General features: G+C 42.5%; 1 protein-coding gene across 6 annotated transcripts in view; it reads right to left on the bottom strand.

Annotated features, from left to right (window-relative positions):
- The window catches only part of CCAR1 (cell division cycle and apoptosis regulator 1), a 74,452-nt gene that overhangs the window by 55,284 nt on the left and 4,335 nt on the right, over nt 1–14,833 (bottom strand). For all 6 annotated transcript variants that reach the window (XM_021672811.2, XM_021672815.2, XM_021672813.2 and 3 more), the window contains exon 3: nt 404–576. In XM_021672811.2, the coding sequence (XP_021528486.1) occupies nt 404–576 (173 nt within the window). The remainder of the gene's footprint in view (nt 1–403; nt 577–14,833) is intronic.

Below are 14,833 nucleotides of genomic sequence, written 5' to 3'. Positions count from 1 at the left end.
TCAGCTCACTGTAGCCTCAACCTCCCAATGCTCAAGCAATTCTCCCACCTCAATCTCCCAAGCAGGTGGGACCACACACGTGCTTCACCATGCTCTAATTCTCTTATTTTCCATAGACGTTGTCTCACCATGTTGCCCAGGCTGGTCTCAAATTCCTGGGCTCAGACGATCCTCCCACCTCAGCCTCCTAAAATGCTGGCATTACAGGCATGAGCCACTGTGCCTGGCCCAACTATTCTTCCCTTTATGTGTGGGGCAGATATAATATTCATCACCAGAAAAATAAGCATAATAAAAACACATAATTCTTTACTACGTATAAAATGAAGGTAACAATGCTAGCTACTCAGATTTCATAAAGTTTTCTATATCAAATAATAAAACCTACTAAAGAGTTAGTTACCTGTTGTAATGCAGCTGCTGCAGCTGCAGCTTGTTGCTGCAATGCGGCAGTTTGTGTTAACTGATAGTTTGCTGGAGTCTGTGTGGTAAGGCCTGCTGCTGCCAATGCAGTTTGCTGTGTATAAATGGTAGGAGATGCTCCAAGGAGTGATGGCTGTTGAACACCCAGTGCAGCTAAAATGAAATAAAAAAGGAAAAAATAAAAATCAAGATTATGAAAAATATAAAAAATATTAAATCAGTCCATAGAAGAGATAGTTATCTACACCCCCCTGTTAACTGAAGCACTACTCACAATAGTCAAGATATGGAATCAACCTAAGAATCCATCAGTGAATAACTGGATAAAGAAAATGTGGTATATATACACAAAAGAATACTATTCAGCCTTAAGAGAAGGATATCCTGGAATCTGCAACGTGTATGAACCTTGAAAAACATTACGTTAAGTGAAATAAGCCGGGCACAGAAATAGTATTGCATGATCTCATAATGTGGAGTGTAAGAAACTAAACTAAGAGAAAGAGAGTAAAATGATGGCTATGAGAGGTTTTGGGGCCCAGGGCAGGATTGGGCAGGCATTGGTCAAAGGTTTCAGTTAGGAGGAATGTTCAAGATACCCACTGTACATCACGTTGACTAGTTAATAACAGTATGTTACATATTTAAACGTTGAGGCTAGGCACGGTGGCTCACTCCTGTAATCCCAGCACTTTGGGAGGTTGAGGCGGGCAGGTCACCAGAGGTCAGGGGTTCTAGACCAGCCTGGCTAACACGGTGAAACCCCGTTTCTACTAAAAATACAAAAAATTAGCCAGCCATGGTGGCGTGTGCCTATAATCCCAGCTACTTGGGAGGCTGAGGCAGGAGAATCACTTGAATACAGGAGGCGGAGGTTGTGGTGAGCCGAGATCATGCCATTGCACTCCAGCTTGGGCAACAAGAGTGAAATGCCATCTCAAAAACAAAACAAAACAAAACAAAACAAAAAAACACTGAGAGCAGACTTTAAGTCTTCTCACCACAAAGATAAGTATGTGAAGTATGGCACATGTTAAATAGCTTGATTTAGCCGTTTCATGACACATATATATATCAAGACATTATATATATCTCTATGAAACTTTGATATTAAGTAATTGTGTATATATATCATAAATACATAAGATTTTAACATGTAAAAGATTTCTAATTTTAAAAAAGAGTAAAACTGGCCAGGTGTGGTGGCTCATGCCTATAATCCTAGCACTCTGGGAAGCCGAGGCAGATCACCTGAGGTCAGGAATTTAAGACCTGCCTGGCCAACGTAGTGAAACCCTGTCTCTACTAAAAATACAAAAAGTAGGGCCGGGAGCGGTGGCTCACGCCTGTAATCCCAGCACTTTGGGAGGCTGAGGAGGGTGGATCACGAGGTCAAGAGATCGAGACCATCCTCGTCAACATGGTGAAACCCCGTCTCTACTAAAAATACAAAAAATTAGCTGGGCATGGTGGTGCGTGCCTGTAATACCAGCTACTCAGGAGGCTGAGGCAGAAGAATTGCCTGAACCCAGGAGGCGGAGGTTGCGGTGAGCCGAGATCGCGCCATTGCACTCCACCCTGGGTAACAAGAGTGAAACTCCGTCTTAAAAAAAAAAAAAAATACAAAAAGTAGCTGGGCGTGGTGGCACATGCCTGTAGTCCCAGCTACTCAGGAGGCTGAGGCAAGAGAATCACTTAAACCTGGGAGCCAGTGTACGTTCTAGTGAGCCGAGATTGCCACTGCACTCCAGCCTGGGTAAAAGATTGAGATTCCATCTCAAAAAAAAGAGAAAACAGACAAAAACAACACTTAAGCCTGGTCCAAGGTAATCAGTTATCTAAACTGGTTGTTCAGTTACTGATTGAACTCCTTGTTCTATTCTTTTCCCCTTCTCACTACAATACTTCACTAGTCTTTAAATAAAAAAAATATAGTCTGGACGAGGTGGCTCACGCCTGTAATCCCAACCCATTGGGAGGCTGAAGTGGGAGCATCTCTTGGACCTAGGAGTTTGAGACTAACCTGGGCAACAAAGTGAGATCTCATCTCTACAAAGATTTAAAAAAAAAAAAAAAAGATGAGCCACACACAGTGGCAGGCACCTATACTCAGGGGTCTGAGATAGGAGGATCACTCTAATCAGGATGCTAAGATGAGAGGATCACTTGAGCCCAGACACTCCAGCCTGAGGAACAGAGTGAACTCTGAATATATTAAAAAAAAAAAAAAAAAAAAAAAAAGCACAAAAAAATTTGTGTTTTTAGACAGAATCTCACTCTCTCACTAAGGCTAAAGTGCAGTGGTGCCATGACAGTTTATGAAAGCCCCAACCTCCCCAGGTTCAAGTGATCCTCCCACCTCAGCCTTCCAAGTACGTGGGACTACAGGCACTAGCCACCACATCCTGCTAATTTTTACATTTTTTGTAGAGAAGCAGTCTCCTTATGTTTCCCAGGCTGGTCTTGAACTCCTAGGCTCATGCAATCCACCTGCTTCAGCCTCCCAAAGTACTGGAATTACAGGCATGAGCCACCACAACCAGCCACAAAAAGGTTTTAGTTAGTGTACACTACAGTACTGAGAAATTTAAAAATATTTCACCATGTAGTGACTTCAAATAGTAATTTGCCAAATAATTGGGGAGAGGGGCTCAAAATGATAGACTTTGGTACTTAAATGTTTAATGTATGCTTAGAGATAGCTACACACTAACGACAACATGATAAAGGTTTTACTTGATCCTTTTACCCAATTCTATTAAATTCAGAAAATTTAAGTAAAAACTATGCTCTAGCGCTGCACTTCCCAAAACTGCATTTCCTAGAAAAATGACCACCAGGGCAATAAATTTTGAAAAAAATGTGATCTAAGGCTAAGTTCAAGAAACTGAATTAAGCACACATTTTACTGTAGGACGGCAAAGAATCTACAGTATATGACACTAAGCCTTATCAATCTCAAAAAGATGGCCATACAATTTTCTTTTCTTTTTTTTTTGACATGGAGTTTCTCTGTTGTCCCCCAGACTGGAGTACAGTGGCGCTATCTCGGCTCACTGCAACCTCTGCCTCCCAGGTTCAAGCGAACCTGCCTCAGTCTCCTTAGTAGCTCAAACTACAGGTGCACACCACTACATCTGGCTAGTTTTTTTATATTCTTAGTAAAGATGGGATTTCACCATGTTGGCCAGGCTGGTCTCAATCTCCTGACCTGGTGATCTGCCTGCCTCAGCCTCCCAAAGTGCTGGGACTGCAGACATGAGCCACCGTGCCAGGCCTGAAAATTTTTTTTATATAAATGGGGTCTCATTCAGCCTGGCCAACATGGGGAAACCCCATTCCTATTAAAAATACAACAATTAATGCCAGGCATAGTGGCTCACGCCTGTAATCCCAGCACTTTGGGAGGCCGAGGTGGGCAGATCACCTGAGGTCAAGAGTTTGAGATCAGCTTGACCAACATGGAGAAAGCCTGTCTCTACTAAAAATACAAAAAAAAAAAAAAGGCCAGGCATGGTGGCAAATGCCTGTACTGCCAACTACTCAAAAGGCTGAGGCAGAAGAAGTGCTTGAACCTGGGAGGCAGAGGTTGCAGTGAGTCGAGATCGCGCCATTGCACTCCAACCTTGGCAACAAGAGCAAAACTCTGTCTCAAAAAAAAAAAACAAAAATTAGCCAGTCATAGTGGCGCATACCTGCACTCTCAGCAACTGGGGAGGCTGATCAACAAGAATCACTTGAACCCAGAAGGCAGAGATTGCAGTGAGCCACGACTGTACCACTGTGCTCTAGCCTGGGTGACACAGTGAGACTCTGTCTCAAAAAAAAAGAAAGAAAGAAAAAGAAAAAGAAAAGAAAAGAAAGAAAGAAATGGGGTGGGGTTCTCATTAATGTTGCCCAGGCTGGTCTTGAAGTCCTACGTTCAAGTGATCCTCCTTACTTGGGCCACCAAAGTGTTAGGATTACAAGCATCAGCCCAACTTTCTCAATGGTATCTAGGGGGGAAAAACCGAAAGGCCATAAAAACCAGTATTTGCTCATAGAACACTCCCTTCCCCAAACTATCTTGCTTGTATCTGAGAACAATCTGAAAAAATGTCGCTTTATAACGATTAGTTATTAACTCTATAGAAAGAATAATTTGTGCTTTATAAAAACAGAAAAAAGAGCATTAATGAACTGACCAAAGGAAGGTACCCTACTTTTGAACATCACAAAAATTCATTCAAAGTTTGAGGCTTATCGTCAAGTAGCTATTTTAAAAGACTAATTTAAAATAAAACAAAAAACAGCAAAGTAAGAAACAAAATTCCAAGAATCATGTTTAGAATTTTTTCTTTTTTTGAGACAAAGTCTCATTCTGTCACCAGGCTGGAGTGCAGCAGTGCAATCTTGGCTCACTGTGACCTCTGCCTCCCGGGTTCAAGCAACTCTCCTACCTCAGCCTCCCAAGTGACTGGAAATACAGGTGTGAGCCACCACGTCCAGCTATTTTTTATATTTTTAGTAGAGACGGGGTTTCACCATGTTGGCCAGGATGGTCTCAATCTCTTGACCTCGTGATCTGCCCACCTCAGCCCCCTAAAGTGCTGGGATTAAAGGCATGAGCCACCACACCTGGTATGTTTAGAATTTTTAAAAATTCAAAATTACCCTCTGTAACAACAATATATATATTTTTAATTGAGACAGATTCTTGCTCTGTTGCTAGGCTGGAGTGCGGTGGCACGATCTCGGCTTACTATAACCTCTGCCTCCTGAGTAGCTGGGATTACAGGCACCTGCCACCTCACCTGGCTAATTTTTGTTTTTTTGTTTTTTGAGATGGAGTTTCGCTCTTGTTAACCAGGCTGGAGTGCAATGGCACGATCTCGGCTCACCGCAACCTCCGCCTCCTGGGTTCAGGCAATTCTCCTGCCTCAGCCTCCTGAGTAGCTGGGATTACAGGCACGCGCCACCGTGCCCAGCTAATTTTTTGTATTTTTAGTAGAGACAGGGTTTCACCATGTTGACCAGGATGGTCTCGATCTCTTGACCTCGTGATCCACCTGCCTCGGCCTCCCAAAGTGCTGGGATTACAGGCTTGAGCCACCGCACCCGGCCTAACTTTTGTTATTTTTAGTAGAGACGGGGTTTCACCATGTTGGCCAGGATGGTCTCAATCTACCTCATGATCCACTCTCCTCGGCCTCCCAAAGTGCTTGGAAAACAAGCGTGAGCCACTGCACCTGGCCAACAATAATTTTTTAGAATGTTTTTTTAAAAAGTCCGGCTTAGTGACTCACTTCTGTAATCCAAGCCCTTTGGGAGGCCAAGGGGGATGGATCACCTGAGATCAGGAGTTAGACCAGCATGGCTAACGTGGTGAAACCTTGTCTCTACCAAAAATTCAAAAATTAGCCTGGCGTGATGGTGTGAGCCTGTCGTCCCAGCTACTCAGGAGGCTGAGACAGGATAACTACTTGAACCCGGGAGGTAGAGATTGTAGCGAGCTAAGATCGTGCCACTGCACTCCAGCTTGGTGAGAGTGAGACTTGGTTTCAAAAAAAATTTTTTTAATTATAATAAAGATGGGATCTTGCTATGTTGCCCAGGCTGGTCTCAAGTGTCCTGGTCTCAAGTGATCCTTCTGCCTGTGCCTCCCAAAGTGCTGAGATTTCAGGCCAAAACCAGATTTTTTTAAATTAAAGAGAGAAATCTACAGTGAAAAAAAAAAAAAAAACTTTATGAATGTCCTAAATACACAGTGCTAATCATTACAAAACCAAATTTCACTTTTTCTTTTTTCTTTTTCTTTTTTTGAGACAGGGTCTCTGTTAGGCAGGCTCAAGTGCACTGGCAGAATTTTGGCTCACTGCAGCCTCGACCTCCCAAGTTCAGGTGATCTCCCTCACACTCCTGAGTAGCTGGGACTACAGGCATATTCTATCATGCCTAGCTAATTTTTGATACTTTCTGTAGAGACAGGGTCCCACTATGTTGCCCAGGCTGGTCTCGAATTCCTGGGCTCAAGTAATCCATCCAACTTGGCCTCCCAAAATGCTGAGATTACAGGTATGAGCCACTGTGCCTGGCCTATTTTCTCTTTTAACTATTTTTAAGATAAGTCAGATGTCATAGCTAGGGAGAAAGGATAAAACAAGGACCAACAAAATGAATTTAAATAGAAAGATGTGGGGAATACATTAACACCAATATTAATTCAAAATGAGGTTAACTGCAATGAGAATACAGAAAAAAATAGTGTATCAAAATGTAGGGCACAGGTTCTACTATTACTATGTTTTTCAGAGATGTAATCACACTATTACCCAGACTAGAATGTGGTGGTGCAATCTTAGCTCACTAAAGCCTTGAACTCCTGGGCCTCAAGCAATCCTCTCACCTCAGCCTCCCTAGCAACTGGGACTATAGTCACACATTATCATGCCTGAATAGGGCATAGGTTCTAAAAGGTGGGTCATGATAATTTCCTGAAACTGTATGCAAAATGGAAGATAAATCCATAGCTGTCATCCGATTTTCAAAAGGATTATATATAGACCCAAGAAAGGTTAAGAACAACTGTTCCGGCCAGGCACAGTGGTTCACATCTGTTATCCCAGCACTTTGGTAGGCTGAGGCGGGCAGATCACCTGGGGTCAGGAGGTCGAGACCAGCCTGGCAAACGCGGTGAAATACTGTCTCTACTAAAAATACAAGTTAGCCGAGCATGGTAGTCTCAGTTACTCAGGAGGCTGAGGCAGGAGAATCACCTCAACTCGGGAGTCAGAGGTTGCAGTGAGCTGAGATCATGCCACTGCACTCCAGCCTGGGCAACAGAGCAAGATTCTGTCTCCAAAGGAAAAAAAAAAAACAACAAAAAACTGTTCTGGTAATAGAAGAAAAATTATCATGTAAATAGGAACAAGACCCTACGAAAAATTATTAGTATTTTAAAATCTAATAATCTAAATTGGCATGTTAATAAATTAAGATTGGCATGTTCTGCATTTGACATGTTAAAATCAGTGATTCAAGTATAAGTATCATACCATCTCCTTCATCCACCTGAACCATGGCTTTAGATTTGCTGTTTCACACTGGTGGTACCAATTCTCACAACCCTGGGAAGTAACTATGACAGTTGCCACAGCATAAGTGCTCAGAGCCAAAATCTCAGAATGTCTATTTTTTCTAATTTTTCTGGTGGTTCTATATTCTGGCAGCATACAACTGTCCAGTACCAGTGTAGGTGAGATAACATCCAATACCCACACATCTCTTTTCTACACCTGACAGTTCATTTGATGAGTCAGAAACAAGACAGTTGCAGCTAGGTACTGTGGCTCACGCCTAAAATCCCAGCACTTCAGGAGGCCAAGGTGGGTGAATTGCTTGAGGCCAGGAGTCCGAGACCAGCCTAGTCAACATGGCGAAATCCCATCTCTATTCAAAATAAAAAAATAAGTCAGGTATGGTGGCCCATGCCTGTAATCCCAGCTTCATGGAGGCTGAAGCAGGAGACTTGCTTGAACCCAGAAGGCAGAGGTTACAGCGAACTGAGACTGTGCCACTGCACTCCAGTCTGGATGACAGAGCAAGACTCTACCAAAAAAAAAGAGAAACAAGACAGCATAACAGGTAATGAAGAGTTTGACTGCCAGTAGAAATTGATAGGAAGGTAATTTACATTGCAGTAGAGTAGGTGCTTTACACCACTAGGTATTCAGATTTTGTGAAATTACTGTGCATGTGATTATATCTTTTATAAATATGTAATAGTTCTTTTCTAAACTACTTATATTTGATACTTGAATTTTAATAAAGTATGTTTCATTAAATATTTTTCAATGCTCCCCTTTGTGGTCATCTGAGAAGCTATCCTTGAATATTTGTATATGTTCATTTTGCACTCAATGTGAATTATTAGAATCAATATTCTATAAGCAATTTGCAAAGTACAAAGGTATTAATCTCTGATTTAATCTCTCCCACACACATAAATACCAAACGCTTGTCATTTGAAGAGCTTTTCCAATTATATGAATATTGAAGCAGTTTATTTATTTATAATTTATTTTTGAGACAGAGTTTCATTCTCGTTGCCCAGGCTGGAGTGCAATAACACAATCTCAGCTCACCACAACCTCTGCCTCCCAGACTCAAGCAATTCTCCTGCCTCAGCCTCCTAAATAGCTGGGATTACAGGTGCCTCCTGAATAGCTGGGATTATCACAACCACTAATTTTTTTTGTATTTTTAGTAGAGACGGGATTTCACCATGTTGGTCAGGCTGGTCTCGAACTCCTGACATTGTGATCTGCCCGTCTTGGCCTCCCAAAGTGCTGAGATAACAAGCGTGAGCCACCGCGCCCTGCCTAATTTTGTATTTTTAGTAGAGACAGAGCATTTCCCCGTGTTGGTCAGGCTGGTCTCCCAACCTCAGGAGATCCGCCTGCCTCGGCCTCCTAGCAGGCATGAGCCACCGCACTCAGCCTGTTCCTTTAGTTTTACCTCATTCAACAAGATTGTCAAAGGTCCTATGCCACAATCCCAATAGATACTTATCACTATGTATTTGTGTCACAAATAACCAAATGAAATGAGATCTAAATGATCACAGGCTATCTGCTAAGTAAAATTTAGGCTGGACACAGTGGCTCACACCTGTAATCCCAGCACTTTCGGAGGCCAGGGTGGGCAGACTGCTTGAGCCCAGGAATTTGAGAACAGCCTGGGCAACAACACAAAACCCTGTCTCTACAAAAAATATAAAAAAATTAGTAGGGCATGGTGGTGCACGCCTGTAGTCCCAGCTACCCAGAAGGCTAAGGTGAGTGGATCATCTGAGCCCAGCACATCAAGGTTACAGTGAGTCGTGATTGCACCACTGCACTCCAGCCTTTGTGACAGAGTGAGACCTTGTCTCAAAAAAAATAAGGGCTAAGTTTTCTTAAACCGCCTTTAAGGATAAAAATATATTCTTTTTAAAAACTACTATCTGGAGCCACAGTGGCTCAGGCCAGTTGTCCTGGCACTTGAGGAGGCAAAGCTATGCTTTTGAGCCCAGTCTGGGCAACATAAGAACCTGTCATTCATTAAAAAAAAAAAAAAAAAAAAAAATTGTAGGTCAGTCAAAGTGGCTCATGCCTGTAATCCCAGCACTTTGGGAGGCCAAGGCGGGCGGATGATGAGGTCAGGGGATCAAGACCATCCTGGAGGCTGGGCGTGGTGGCTCATGCCTATAATCCTAGCACTTTGGGAGGACAAGGTGGGTGGATCGCCTGAGGTCAGGAGTTCAAGACCAGCCTGGCCATCATGGTGAAACCTCATCTTTAAAAAAAAAGACAAAAAAGCCGGCCGGGCGTGGGGGCTCACACCTGTAATCCCAGCACTTTGGGAGGCCGAGGCGGGTGGATCATGAGGTCAAGAGATCGAGACCATCCTGGTCAACATGGTGAAACCCCGTCTTTACTAAAAATATAAAAATTAGCTGGGCATGGTGGCGCGTGCCTGTAATCCCAGCTACTCAGGAGGTTGAGGCAGGAGAATTGCCTGAACCCAGGAGGCGGAGGTTGCGGTGAGCTGAGATTGCGCCATTGCACTCCAGCCTGGGTAACAAGAGCAAAACTCCGTCTCAAAAAAAATAAATAAAAAAAAAAATAAAGACTTTAAAATTAAAAATTTCAAACTGACCCAAGAAATGTCTTTTTCTATCTTTTGCAAAATTATTTAAACAGTGGCCAAGCAATGTTTTATCCTTTGAAATTTCCACATATCAATATATAATATACTAAAAAAGCAGTCTCAGCCAGCTGTGGTGCCTCGTACCTATTATCCCAACTCTCTGGGAGATGAGGGCAGGAGGATGGCTTGAAGCCACAAGTGCTTGACCAGCCTACACAACAAAGCAAGACCCCTATCTCTACATAAAATAAAGAATAAATAAGCCCAGCATGTTGCTGCATGCCTATAGTACCAGCTTACCAGCTACTAATAAGCAGGCTGAGGCAAGTGAGGATTGCTTGAGTTCAGGAGTTTGAAGTTACAGTGAGCTCTGATCATGCCACTGCACTCTAGCCTGTACAACAAAGCAAGACCCTGTCTCTAAAAAGAAAAAAACAGCTATAAATGAGCTGAAAAACTAATAAATAGGGAAAAAAAATCAGTGTGAAGCTATTTGGAGAGAAATACAACATAATGATGTGGGGAATTCTCTTTTTTTTTTTTCTTTTCCCCTGTGGTATTTCAGGAGATGTGGGGAATTCTCTTAAGACAAATCAATTATTCTTAGGCTTACAACAGACCCTGAAATACTAAGTCACTAAAAAAAAGTTTAGAGGCCAGGTGCAGTGGCTCATGCCTGTAATTCCAGCACCCTAGGAGGCCGACTCAAGACAACTGCTTGAGCTCAGGCATTCAAGATCAGCCTGGGCAATATAGTGAGACCCCCGTCTCTACCAAAAAAAAATTCTTTTTTTTTGAGACAGTGTTTCACTCATTACCCAGGCTAGAGTGCCATGGTGAGATCTCATTCAGCTCACTGCAACCTCTGCCTCCTGGGTTCAAGCAGTTCTCCTGCCTCAGCTTCCCAAGTAGCTGGGATTACAGGCACATGCCACCATATCCAGCTAATTTTTTATTTTTAGTAGAGACAGGGTTTCACCATGTTGGTCAGGCTGGTCTTGAACTCCTGACTTCAGGTGATCCACCTGCCTCGGCCTCCCAAAGTGCTGAGATTACAGGCGTGAGCCACCGTGCCCGGCCAAAAGAAATTTTGTTTTAAAGTTTAATATCATTATCGCTTTTCCAATTCTATCAAGTTTTAAAAATATCAATTTTATCAATTCTTCGATTTTTGTCAATTCTTTAAAACTTGTGAATTTAGGGCCGGGTGCAGTGGCTCATGCCTGTAATCCCAGCACTTTGGGGGGCCAAGACAGTGGAACCTCTGAGGTCAGGAGTTTGAGACCAGCCTGGTTAACTTGGTGAAACCCTGTCTCTACTAAAAATACAAAAAACTAACTGGGCATGGTGGCGCGTGCCTGAAATCCCAGCTACTCAGGATGCTGAGGCAGGAGAATTGCCTGAACCCAGGAGGCGGAGGCTGCGGTGAGCCGAGATTGCGCCGTTGCACTCCAGCCTGGGAAACGAGAGCGAAACTCCGTCTCAAAAAAAAAAAAAGAAAACCTAACAAAAACAACAAAAAACAAATTCCAGGTTTACTTCTGGATGTCTTTTTTCCTTAGCTAAAAATATTTTAAAAATGAAATCAAAAAATGAAATGGTGCTATGCTTTTCAGAGAATGAAAAAAAATGAAATGGACATTTTAAAAAAATATATGAAATGGGTGAGAATAGGTTTGAATCTGGCATATCCACCTCCATATTTTAACAGTTTAAATACAGATATGCATGTAAATTTTTTTTTTTTTTTTTGAGATGGAGTTTCGCTCGTTACCCAGGCTAGAGTGCAATGGCGCAATCTCGCTCACCGCAACCTCTGCCTCCTGGGTTCAGGCAATTCTCCTGCCTCAGCCTCCTGAGTAGCTGGGATTACAGACACATGCCACCATGCCCAGCTAATTTTTTGTATTTTTAGTAGAGACGGGGTTTCACCATGTTGACCAGGATGGTCTCGATCTCTTGACTTCGTGATCCACCCGCCTCGGCCTCCTAAAGTGCTGGGATTACAGGCGTGAGCCACTGTGCCTAGCCCGCATGTAAATATTTTTCATCAAATATACTGAAGGTACCTCTCTCTATATATACATATTTCATCAAATATACTTAAGGAGGTGGAGATTGCAGTGAGCCCAGATTGCAACACTGTACTCCAGTCTGGGTGACAGAGCAAGACTCTTTAAAGAAAAAAAAAAAAAAGAATCTAGTTTAGGCCTGATCCAGCTCTGAAAAAATTCTGTAATTTTGACAGAAACTATGTTTTAGGAATATCACATCTGACAGATGAACTGGAGCTGGAGGAGAAATAAGAAGTAGCATATTTAGTAACCAAGAGAGGAAAGCAAATAAAAGCAAGCAGTTAGAATTTAAAATAATAATACTAAAGACATGGTATCACCAGCAAGTCAGACATAGGAGGAAAAAAGCTTACTCAGGGAAATGAGGATCTAGGATAAGCACTGTGCATTATGATATAAAGGTTTAAGAAAGGTAAGAATGGGCCAGAAAGTTAAGTGAGAGAATCTGGCATGGTAGCTGGAAGCAAGAGATAACTACTGATGCAGTTATCTAAATATGAAGTGCAAGCTGGGTGCAGTGGCTCATCCCTGTAATCCCAACAGGTTAAGGTGGGAGGATCACTTGAGTCCAGTTCAGCTTGGGCAACACAGGGAGACCCTGTCTCTATTAACAAAAAAATGAGCCAGGCATAGTGGCAGGCACCTAGAGTCCCAGCTACTCAGGAGGCTGAAGCAGGCGGATCGCTTGGGTCTGGGAGGTTGAGGCTGCAGTGATCCTTGATCACACCACACCACTACACTCCAGCCTGGCAGACAAGATGCTATCTCAAAAAAAAGAAAAACCCAACCAAACAACAACAACAGAATACTAATATATCATATCTGCCTTATTTCAATAGCTGCTTTTTTTTTTTTTTTTTTTTTTTTTTTTGAGACAGAATCTCAACTCTGTCTCCTGGGCTGGAGGGTAGTGGTATAATCAAGGCTCACCGCAGATTCAACCTCCCTGGGCTCAGGTAATCCTCTCACCTCAACCTCTCGTTATTTATATTTGGAGTCTCTATTGCCAAATACGTAAAGAAGAGACCTATATTTACTACTGACTTTGCCTTTGACAAGTTTTATAAACCTTCAACGTCTCCTTTACTTAATCTTAAAAACAAAGGACTATAACATATATTTAAATAGTAACAACACAAATGTTAAGAAATACAGACAATAAGACAACATAATTCTACTATAACAGCTATTTTATTGGCAGAATACACATATGAATTTAAGACAAATTATATGCAGTAACGGTAAACTAAAACATGCTTAATTTGCCAAAGTATGAGTATACAGTACTTGCTGCTGGACATAGTAGTTACTAATAATTACTGTTTCATCAAAATTAAGTCAATTCCTGTTTTTCCGTTATTTAACACAGAAAAGAAATACGTGGGCTGGCCGTGACAAGAGGATACTTGAGCCCAGTTCGAGACTAGTCTGAGCAACTTAGTGAAACCCCATCTCTATAATTAAAAAAAAAAAAAAGAAAAAGAAAAGAAAGAAATACTTGGATCTGAATATATCCATAATAATTATTTCATATATTTTTTGAGGTGGAGTCTCACTCTGTCACTCAGGCTGGAGTGCAATGGCACAATCTTGGCTCACTGCAACTTCCGCCTCTCAGGTTCAAGCGATTCTACTGCCTCAGCCTCCTGAGTACAGGCGTATTCCACCACACCCAGCTAATTTTTTTTTGTATTTTTAGTATAGACAAGGTTTCACCATGTTGGTCGGGCTGGTCTCAAACTCCTGACCTTGTGATCCGCCCACCTCAGTCTCTCAAAGTACTGGGATTACAGGCATAAGCCACTGCGTCTGACCTATTTCATATAAATTTCATTTGCATGCAGATATAACTGTTGACCTTCAATCTCCCAAATCAGGATTAACTAAAATCAAAACCCAAGCTGGGCGCGGTGGCTCATGCCTGTAATCCCAGCACTTTGGGAGGCTGAGGCAGGCAGATCACCCAAGGTTGGGGGTTCGAGATCAGCCTGATCAACATGGAGAAACCCTATCTCTACTAAACATAGAAAATTAGCCAGGCGTGGTCGCGCATGCCTGCAATCCTAGCTACTCAGGAGACTGAGGCAGAAAAATCGCTTGAACCAGGGAGGTGGAGATTGCGGTGAGCCAAGATCATGCCACTGCACTCCAGCCTGGGCAACAAGAGTGGAATAAAAAAAATTAAAACCCTGAAATACTCATTTCTTTTTTTCCTTTTGAGACAGGGTCTCACTCTGTCACCTAGGCTGGAGTAGAACTATCACAGCTCACTGCATTCTAGACCTCTCAATGTTTAAGCAATCCTCATGCCTCAGCCTCCCCAACAGTTGGGACTACAGGCATGCTCTACTACACCTGGCTAATTTTTGAGTTTTTGCAGATGGGGATTTGCTATATTCCCCAAGCTGGTCTTGAACTCCTGGAGGCAACTGATCCTCCTGCCTCAGCCTCCGAAAGTACTGGGATTATATACATGAGCCACTGTGCCTGGCCTCCATGTCTTTAAGGAAAAAGGTCACCTAGATAACTAATTATTTCCATCAAATTTTAGAACACTGAAGTTAGATCAGTGTCTCTGAAATTAACTTTGAATTAAAAAACGGATATTTTAAGCAAGTAAAATGCAACAATGAACAAGTAGGAGACAGGCCAGGCATGGTGGCTCA

Source organism: Aotus nancymaae, unplaced genomic scaffold, assembly GCF_030222135.1.
Source record: "Aotus nancymaae isolate 86718 unplaced genomic scaffold, 86718_ANA_hifiasm-v0.15.2.pri h1tg000010l, whole genome shotgun sequence".
NCBI classification, from domain to species: Eukaryota; Metazoa; Chordata; class Mammalia; order Primates; family Aotidae; genus Aotus; species Aotus nancymaae.
This window is presented reverse-complemented; position numbering and strand designations above follow the sequence as displayed.